Here is an 11232-nt window from a genome sequence, read left to right on the forward strand (position 1 = left end):
GAGGAAAGAGGAAAAATGCCTGAAAAAGAATTCAAAGTAATTATAGCAAAAGTGATAAAAATTTCAATAACAAAAATACATAAAATAAAAGAAACAGTTAATAAGGACTCAGAAGGACTAAAGAACAAACAAAAAGCAATGGACAACAAAATAATTGAAATTAAAAATACTCTAGATGGTATAAAGAGCAGAATAATGGAGGCAGAAGAATGAATAAGTAAGATGGAAGATAGAATGGGGGATATAACTGCCACAGAGCAGGAAAAAGAAAAAAAGAAGAGAAAGAATAGAAGACAGTCTCAGAGACGTTAGTGATAACATTAAGTGCACCAACATTTGAATCATAGGCATCCCAGAAGAAGAAGAAAACAAGAAAGGGTCTGAGAATATATTTGAAGAGGTTATAGTGGAAAAATTTCCCAGCATGGGAAAGGAAATAATTAACCAAGTCCAAGAAACACAGAGAGTCCAAAACAGAATAAACCCAAAGAGAAAGACACCAAGGCACAAATTAATCAAACTAATGACAATTAAACACAAAGGAAAAAATAATAAAAGCAGCAAGAGAAAATCAACAAATAACATAAAAAGGAAAACCCATAAGAATAACAGCTGACCTTTTTACAGAAACTCTGCAGGCCAGAAGGGAATGGCAGAATATACTGAAAGTCCTAAAAGAGAAAAAGCTACAACCAAGAATACTCTACCCATCAAGAATCTCATTCACATTCAACAGAGAAATCAAAAGCTTTCCAGACAAGCAAAAGTTAAGAAAATTCAGCACCACCAAACCAGCCTTACAACAAGTGCTAAAGGAACTTCTCTAAGTAGGAAACACAGGAGAAGGAAAACACCTACAAATATAAACCCAAAACAATTAAGAAAATGGTAATAGGAACATACATGTCAATAATCACCTTAAATATAAATGGGTTAAATGCTCCAACCAAAAGACACAGACTGGCTGAATGGATACAAAAACAAGACCCATCTATATGCTGCCTACAAGAAACCCACTTCAGACCTAGGGATTCATATAGACTGAAAGTAAAGGGATGGAAAAAGATATTCCAGGCAAATGGAAGTCAAAAGAAAGCTGAAGTAGCAATAATCATATCAGGCAAATTAGACTTTAAAGTAAAGACTATTAAAAGAGACAAGGAAGGACACTACATAATGATCAAGGCATGCATCCAAGAAGAACATATCACAATGGTAAATATCTATGCCGCCAACATAGGAGCACCTGAATACATAAGGAAAATGCCATAAAAGGGGAAATTGACAGTAACACAATAATAGTGGGAGACTTGAACACCCCACTTACATCAATGAAGTGATCATCCAAACAGAAAATAAATAAAGACACACAAACTTTAAATGACACATTAGAGCATCTATAATTCATTGATATTTATAGGACATTCCATCCAAAAACGACAGAATACACTTTCTTCTCAAATGCACACAGAGCACTTGCCAGGATAGATCACATCTTGGGTCATAAATCAAACCACGGCAAATTCAAGAAAATTGAAATCATATCATGCATCTTCTCTGACCACAAGGCCATGAGACTAGATCAATTACAGGAAAAAAAAAACTGCAAAAAATACAAACACATGGAGGCTAAACAATACACTATTAAACAACCAAGAAATCATTAAAGAAATCAAAGAGGAAATCAAAAATTACCTAGAAACTAATGACAATGAAACACAACAATCCAAAACCTATGGGACACAGCAAAAGCAGTTCTAAGAGGGAATTTATAGCAATAGAGTCCTACCTTAAGAAACAAGAAAAATATCACATAAACAACCTAAAGTAACACCTAAAACAATTAGAGAAAGAAGAACAAAGAAACCCCAAAGTGAGCAGAAGGAAAGAAATCATAAAGATCAGAGCAGAAATAAATGAAAAAGAAAGGAAGGAAATATTAGCAAAGATCAATGAAACTAAAAGCTGGTTCTTTGAGAAGATTAACAAAATTGATAAACCATTAGCCAGACTCATCAAGAAAAAAAAGGGAGAATGTGCAAATCAACAGAATTAAAAATGAAAAAGAAGAAGTAACAACGGACACCTCAGAAATACAAAACATCATGAGAGACTACTATAAGCAACTATATGCCAATCAATTGGATAACCTGGAAGAAATGGATACATTCTTAGAAAAATACAATCTTCCAAGACTGAACCAGGAAGAAATAGAAACTATGAACAGGCCAATCACAAGTACCGAAATTGAGGCTGTGATAAAAATCTCCCAGCAAACAAAAGCCCAGGGCCAGATGGCTTCACAGGCAAATTCTATCAGGCATTTAGAGAAGAGATAACACCTATCCTCCTCAAACTCTTTCAAAATATAGCAGAAGGCGGAACACTCCCAAACTCATTCTACGAGGCAACCATCACCCTGATACCAAAACCAGGCAAATATATCACAAAAAAGGAAAATTACAGGCCAATATCACTGATGAGTATGGATGCAAATATCCTCAACAAAATACTAGCTAACAGACTCCAACAGCACATTACAAAAACCATGCACCGTGATCAAGTGGAGTTTATCCCTGGGATGCAAGGATTCTTCCATATCCACAAATCAATCAATGTGATACATCATATCAACAAATTGAAGGATAAAACCTGTATGATAACCTCAATAGATGCAGAAAAAGCTTTTGACAAAATTCAACATCCATTTATGATAAAAACTTCCCGGAATGTGGGCATAGAAGGAAATTACTTCAACATAATAAAAGCCATATATAAGAAACCAAAAAGCAACATCATTCTAAATGGGGAAAAACTGAAAGAATTCCCTTTTAGAACAGGAACAAGGCAAGGGTGTCCACTCTCACCATTATTATTCAACATAGTTTTGCACGTTTCAGCCACAGCAATCAGAGAAGAAAAAGAAATAAAAGGAATCCAAATTGGAAAAGAAGTAAAATTGTCACTCTTTGCAGATGACATGATATTATGCATAGAAAACCCTAAAGACTCTACCAGAAAGCTGCTAGCACTAATCAATGAATTTAGTAAAGTAGCAGGATACAAAATTAATGCACCAAAATCTCTTGCATTCCTATACACTAACAATGAAAGAGCAGAAAGAGAAATTAAGGAAACTCTCTCACTTACCATTGCAACAAAAAGAATAAAATACATAGGAATAAACCTGCCTAAGGAGGCAAAAGATCTGTATGCAGGAAACTTTAAGACACTCCTGAAAGAAATCAAAGATGACATAAACAGATGGACGGACATACCATGTTCTTGGATTGGAAGAATCAACATTGTGAAAATGACTGTGCTACCCAAAGAAATCTACAGATTCAATGCAAACCCTATCAAATGACCAATGGCATTTTTCACAGAACTAGAAAATGAAATCTTATGATTTGTATGGAAACAGAAAAGACCCCGAATACCCAAAGCAATCTTGAGAAGGGAAAATGGAGTTGGTGGAATTAGGCTTCCTGACTTCAAACTGTACTAGAAGGCCATAGTGATCAAGACAGTATGGTACTGGCACAAAAATAGAAAGGAAGATCAATAGAATAGGATAGGGAACTCAGAGGTAAGCCCAAGCACACATGGGCACTTTATCTTTGACAAAGGAAGCAAGAATATACAGTAGAAAAAAAGACAGCCTCTTCAATAAGTGGTGCTGGGAAAATTGGACAGCTACATGTAAAAGAATGGAATTAGAACACTCCCTAACACCATACACAAAAATAAACTCAAAATGGTTTAAAGACCCAAATGTTAGACCAGACACTATAAAACCCCTAGAGGAAAACATAGGTAGAACACTCTATGACATACATCAAAGCAAGATCCTTTTTAATCCACATCCTAGAATAACGGAAATAAAATCAAGAATAAACAAATGGGACCTAAGGAAACTTAGAAGTTTTTGCACATGAAAGAAACCATAAACAAGGCAAGAGGAAACCCTCAGAATTAGAAAATATAGTTGTCAACAAAGCAATGGACAAAGGATTAATCTCCAACATATACAAGCAGCTTATGCAGCTTAATACCAAAAAAAGCCAATAACCCAATCCACAAATGGGCGGAAGACCTAAATAGGCTTTTCTCCAAAGAAGACATACAGATGAACAACAAACACATGAGAATTTTCTCAACATCACTAATCATCAGAGAATTGCAAGTCAAAGCCTCAATGAGATATCACCTCACATGGGTCAGAATGACCATTATCAAAAAATCTAGAAACAATAAATGTTGGAGAGGATGTGGAGACAAGGGAACTCTCCCACACTGTTGGTGGGAATGTAAGTTGGTACAGCCACTATGGAAAACAGTTTAGAGGTTGCTTAAAAAACTAAAAATAGAACTACCATATGATCCAGTAATCCCACTACTGGGCATATACTCAGAGAAAACTATAATCCCAGAAGAAACATGTACCATAATGTTTATTGCAGTACTATTTACAATAGCCAGGACATGGAAGTGACCGAAATGTCCATCAACAAATGAATGGATAAAGAAGATGTGGCATGTATATACAATGCAATATTACTCAGCTATAAAAAGGGATGAGATGGAGCTATATGTAATGAGGTGGATAGACCTACAGTCTGTCATACAGAGTTAAGTAAGCCAAAAAAAGAAATACAAATACTGTATGCTAACACATATATATGGAATCTTAAAAAAAAAAAAAAAATGGTACTGATGAACCCAATGACAAGACAAAAATAAGGATGCAGTTGTAGAGAATGGACTGGAGGACACGAGGTTGAGGGGGTGGGGGGTGAAGGGGAAGCTGGGACGAAGTGAGAGAGCAGCATAGGCATATATATACTACCAACTGTAAAATAGATAGCCAGTGGGAAGTTGCTGTATAACAAAGGGAGATCAACTTGATGATGGATGATGTCTTAGAGGGCTGGGTCAGGGAGGGTATGTGGGAGTCGAGGGATGGAGGGAATATGGGGATATGTGTATAAATACAGATAATTGACTTTGGTGTACCTTAAAAACTGGTACAAGTGTGTAGAGCAATTATATTCCAATGAAACTAAAATAAAATATAATAAAATAAAATAAAATTACGATTGAGAAAAAAATAAGAAAACATGATGGAGAATAAGAACACTAGCATCAGGATGAGGAGACATGAGTTTTGTTTCACACTATGCCATCTTCCTCTTTAACCTTAAACAGCTTTCACAGTTACTTCAAGTAGTTTACTTAGGTAAACTGGAATGTGTTTCCAAGTCCTGAAATTCTGCCCAAGCCAATGCATTTATTGCCATAAACATTGTTGTATTTGCTTTGACTTCAATTATAAGAAAAATTGGAGGAGTTATGAGACTACAGTTCACCTCCGCAAAACTTTTCCATTCCTGATAGGACATCTGGCATGAAAGATTCCATGGATTGGACTGAAACAATATGAGCTCTGCTCTTGAGTGCTTTGTTACTTTGAGAACATGTTTCTCTACCTATTGAAATGCATGAAGCTGCCCATAAGAACAATTTGGCATGTACCTGGTTTTGTGAAATTAGTCCATGAATCTTTCAAAGTTCAAACCATCCAGCAACTAGTTTGATCAACTGTGATATGATCCTTATATAATTCCACCTGCTTTCATTCTGATTTATCCTTCAAGTTTGAAAATCTGTGTTGCTGACTTTCCAAGGCTTTAAACCACTATGTCCTTAGAGTTGTGTTCTGGAAACAGACTTTCCTGGTATAACTCCAGGAAATCCTCTTTAGAAAATTTATTTTTATGGACAGCCTTCATTGATTTGAATGTAACCCCACTCTGTTTCCTTTTTGTGCTTCACTGGGGCTTGGGGAGCTACCCTAGACAGGTGTAGGGGTTCTGCAGCAATCTCTTTACCCAGCACTGTAGCTATTTAAGTAGAAGATGGATGACCCCTCAATGGGATATTGTTAATGGATTTCAATCATTATGAGATTGGGAATTATTACTTGTCATTACAGGCTAATTCTCTGATCTGACTCTGGCTTTCATTCCAGAGTTGAAAGACAAGTTCATGACATTTTCATGATACCACTTCAGCAAATCCATATCCATTATAGTTCTTTAGATAGTTTCAAATCCTCATGCAGACTGTCTTTGGCATCTGCCTTCACAAATATCACACCAGCATTATAACACTTGTATTAAAGTGCCCAATTAGACTAGGTTTAGTCATGTGGTTTCAGTTTTCTTAAACTCTTTTTCTTCATGACACATGCTGCTCACAGTGACCACATTCTCTGGAGTCAATCCAGAGTTATGTATAATTTATTTTTCTTCTTATTAATGAAAACATATTTGAACATGTTGAGTGAGAGTTGATGTATATAGGGATATTTCTGAGTTAAATTGATTTAAATTTATTTACAAAATAATGTCAAACATCAGTATTTATTTATTTTAGGAGATAATTGTAATGGGCTTTATAGTTTGTTGCAGCATAAACATGTCATGCCATTTTAGTTTTAAAATAGTAATTTAAGATGAGGATCCTGGTCCAGGATTTAGTCCCCTGGCTTCTTATTACCCCTTGCCAAATGGCATTCTTATTCTCTGTCTTATATTTCCTTGTTATTAATTGTAAATATTATTGCCTGTTTTTTATTCCATACACATATCATACAATTAAATTCACAAGAAAGAAATAAATGCACTTGACCATCTCTAAGTATAATAAAAAAACAGAATTATTTTCATCCTTATCATGTTAATCTAATTCCAGAATTGACACAAGAAAAAACTAATTTGAAGAAGTACTGTACACTTCACCTTGTGTAAAGTGCCAGTGCTATAGTAGGATTCATAATTATCAATTAATGCATATATAAAGATAATATTTAAAACATAATGTGTAAATGGTGGGTCAATTAGAACAACAAATTATTATAATAAAATTTTAAAAATAACATAGTTGCCCACCTAATTGTTTAATTTATACAATACTAAAAATTAAGACCATAATAAACTCAAAAGTTATCAAATACCTAAATTCACAAGCAGTTAACTATTTTTTTTCTCTTCTCATAGTGTCTTGTCTTTGTGTAGACTCAAGAAAGGTTCAACATTAAAGATGAATGCTATAAACATTCTCCTTTATTGTTCAGTTAACTTACATGAAATAATTGGGTTGTTAGCAATGTCTGCTACTAATGATGAAATACACCTGTGGTCCGATTAGCTTCAGAAACTTTACAGAATCTGCCTGCAAAGAGGATAAACAGTTAAGGCTTATCCAAAGTTACCATTTATAAGTCAACAAGGACATGTATTGTTGCTGAGTTAGTTGGCATTTTCAAATCTTACACCTTTCTTTCTTTCTTGGTGAACTAACAGCTACCTGGAGCCCTCGCCATGGAGCTATGTCAGATAGGTTCATAGGTGAGATTTTTTTTTCCAGGAAATTGAATTATCAGTGACTCTCAGGTTTAAATTCATCTTATAAACCATATAATCACCCTTCATCCACACCTATCTGATATTTAAATCCCCCTTTCAGCATACAAAACATCAAGAAAGATAGACTCAAATACAATACAATTAATTTAGAAGTAAAAATATTTGGGGTCTTTATTTCTTATTGATATATATTTAAATCAGTTAGGATAATAATAAATTAGTTAGAATTAAATTAGTCCAAATAATTATACAATTCAAATTTGCATAGAAATTTTTCTTCACTTTATAACTTAAGAATGTTCCAATGATACTGCACAATTTTTAATAACTACACATTAATCAAGGATATGAGCTATATTTTAATTATCCATTTCTCTACTGTTGAACATTCCATGCTGTTCTAAATTTTCCACAGCTCTTAATAATTGTGTCAAACATAATTGTAAATAATGCTTTTTCTCCTTAAAAATATTTTCCATTTGTTTATTCCTAGAAAGAGTATTGTAGAGCCAAAGAAAAATGAAAACCGAATTTATATTTCTTCATAGTTATTTCTAAAGCACTTATTAATTACATCTAGCCCTTACTTCATGTACACTATAACATCTTCTGATCTATTGGGGGATCCCACCTCAGAATAAGGAAATGCAATGAAGCTGCTGCACTTTATTTCCACACAAGTATAAAATTTTCATCTTGGGTAATTAAAACTAAAGCTCTTTATCCATTTATCTTTGAAAAGAAAAACATATTTTGCAGAATACTTTTTTTTTTATATTTATGTGTTCTCTTCTCCTTTCTTTGGCAAATTTATATCCCTAAATTTCTCATTCTACTAAAAATGCAGTATCTTGTAACCAGGAATGATGGATGATGGATGTTATGGGAAGATGGGAGATGAAGGAATGAAAATTCATGTAGCAGAAACATAAAGGAGTGGGAAGGTCTTTTCTGTCATGGATGGATGAGCTGCTGCTCTTTGGTAATAAAATTTCAGTCATTAAATGTATTTAACAGGGACACTCTCTATGTTTTTTTATGAACAAACATACAATGATATATGCAGTAAATGTCTAATAAATATTTGTTGAATGAGCGAACTTGTAATAGGTACTTATCATAAGTAAAATATTTTATGTGTTTGTGTTAGTCTGTGTATATATGTATATATGTATAGTACATGTATAATATGTATAGTACATTATCTCTATCTTACCTAGCAAACAACTTCTTTCTGTTCTCCACATAAAATGTTTATTTTTAGAAGTTTGAAAATAAGAATTTCCTTTCCTTGAAAGGTCCTCTTGTACTGAACATCCATGCAAGAGTTTTTTATTCAAGTCTACATAAGCTCTAAATTACTGAATATGACTATGTTAAATTGTATCTGAAACAGAATTTTGAAGAATAAAAAATATCAAATAATGAACACAGTAATTATCTTGAAAATAAAGTGACCCAGGAACATACTCTTTCATAGATATAATTAAATATTTCCATACTTATCCCATACCGAGTGTCAGAAACTATTTAACTGGAGTGCAGCTTTCTTTCAAATGTTTATTTATGTTTCTCATAAAACAGACAGTAATGATAAACAGAGAAGGAAAAAAAAAGCACTCCTATGTTTATGGTCTCGGAAAGCAGTCATAATTTACCCACGATGAAAGGCAATTCACCAAGCATTTACTCATCACCTAATAGGTTTCAGACACTGCAGACATCATGCTGGGCACTATGGTAAGTGAGGAGACACAGGTGAATAGGTTACATTTGTGTTCTGCTTGGTACCACAAAGAGTGTGCTGCCAATGACTCACATACTTTCCCTAAACTCCCTGCTTATAATAGATACTTACTGATGGTGTCTCTCTTTCCACATTTAGAGCTGAGGGTTCAAATGTAAATTCTCATGGAAGAGGGAATAATTCTTACCTCTTTGAGGCCACTCTAAACATACAAGATACATCTAAAAATTCCAGTTTGGAACCACACAGACACAGTGGAGGTCTTGGAAGCATGGGACACTGAGATGACTTGGCACAGTCACATGGAGTTGGAACCAGAATGAGAATCCTGTTCTCATGTAGATAGTACAGCATTTTCTCAGTAAATTATACATCAAATGTTGCCCTTATAGATGTTTTACAGGGCACAGGTATTAGGTGTCTGAAGCAATGAAAAACATCACAGAGAAAATAAGAAAGACTTGAAATAAGTACTGGGTCAAAAGTGCCAAGGACATGCTCCGCAGTTACAGTGACTGCACAATTTTTTTTCCAAAGGAATTCAGGCAAAATTCTTTCATTATTAACAGCTATCATTCTTTATTCCTTGTAGAAAATTCAGGCCCCAGGAAGTTGTTGTGTCCTAAATGGATGTCCTCACACCTTCCAGCAATGTGACTGAATTTGTTCTCTTGGGACTCACACAGAATCCACGCTTGCAGAAAATACTCTTCATTGTCTTTTTGTTCATTTTCCTATTTACTGTGCTGGCCAATCTGGTCATTGTCATGACCATCTCCCTCAGCCCCACACTTTCAGCTCCCATGTACTTCTTTCTCACTCACTTGTCTTTCATAGATGCTATCTTCACTTGTGTCATCACCCCCAAATTGATCATTGACTTGCTGTACCAGAGGAGAACCATCTCCTGGGGTGGCTGCCTGACTCAGATCTTTGTGGAGCACTTCTTGGGAGGATCAGAGATCATCATTCTCATTGTCATGGCCTATGACTGCTATGTGGCCATCTGCAAACCTCTGCACTACACGACCATCATGCGACAGGGGCTCTGCCAGCTCCTGGTGGTGGTGGCCTGGATCGGGGGGATCCTACATGCCACTGTACAGATTCTTTTCATTGTCAACTTGACTTTCTGTGGTCCCAATGTCATTGACCACTTCATGTGTGATTTCTTCTCACTGTTGGAAATTGCCTGCAGCAACACCTACAGGCTTGGAATTGTGGTGGCAGCTAATGCTGGGGGCATGTGCTTGCTCATATTTTTAATGCTTCTCATCTCCTACATAGTCATCCTGAGCTCCCTGAAATCCCATGGCTCTGAAGGAAGGCAAAAAGCCCTCTCAACTTGTGGCTCCCACTTTACAGTAGTGGTGCTCTTTTTTGGTCCTTGTATATTCACCTACACACATCCTGTGGCCACTTACCCTGTGGACAAATTAGTGGCTGTGTTCTATGAAATCTTCACCCCTATGTTAAATCCTATCATTTACACAGTGAGAAATACAGAGGTGAAACATGCCATGAGGAGTTTATTGAAGAGGAGAGTTACTTAGGCTGTTAATTACCCAAAAAAGTGATTATGTATGTATTGGGTTGGCCAGAGTTTCATGGTTTTGTTTGTTCATTTTTCTGTAAGATGCCTCCAGTAGCCATTATTTGTCTTTAACTTAATTTGAAACAACTTTGTTAGGTTGTATGTGACAGCTGTCATATCAGTGTATATTTAAAAAAAAAAACTTATCAACTATACCCCAGTTAAAAAAAATTAAAAGATAAATAAAAATTTTAAACAACATCAACATTTGTGAATTTTTGTGCAGCCATTTTAATATTGAAGATGGAAAAAGAAAAGCAACATTTTCAGCATGTTATGCTTTATTATTTCAAGAAAGGTAGAAATGCAACTGAAAAACATACACACAAAAAATCTTTGTGCTGTGTATGGAGAAAGTGCTGTGACATATCGGACATGTCACAAGTGGTTTGCAAAGTTTCATGCTGGAGATTTCTCACTGGACCATGCTCCACAGTTGAGTAGACCAGTTGAAGTTGATA

General features: G+C 35.1%; 1 protein-coding gene across 1 annotated transcript; it reads left to right on the forward strand.

Annotated features, from left to right (window-relative positions):
• Nucleotides 1-9803: 9803 nt before the first annotated feature.
• LOC130850296 (olfactory receptor 140-like) lies at nucleotides 9804-10730 on the forward strand. Its single transcript, XM_057729736.1, has one exon. It carries the CDS (start codon nucleotides 9804-9806, stop codon nucleotides 10728-10730), a length of 927 nt encoding a protein of 308 aa, XP_057585719.1.
• The last annotated feature ends 502 nt before the right edge of the window (nucleotides 10731-11232 follow it).

Source organism: Hippopotamus amphibius, chromosome 3 (genome assembly GCF_030028045.1).
Source record: "Hippopotamus amphibius kiboko isolate mHipAmp2 chromosome 3, mHipAmp2.hap2, whole genome shotgun sequence".
Classification (NCBI taxonomy): Eukaryota; Metazoa; Chordata; class Mammalia; order Artiodactyla; family Hippopotamidae; genus Hippopotamus; species Hippopotamus amphibius.

Coding starts and splice junctions, on each gene's coding strand:
- LOC130850296 (XM_057729736.1), top strand. CDS start 9,804: ATGGATGTCCTCACACCTTCCAGCAATGTGACTGAATTTGTTCTCTTG.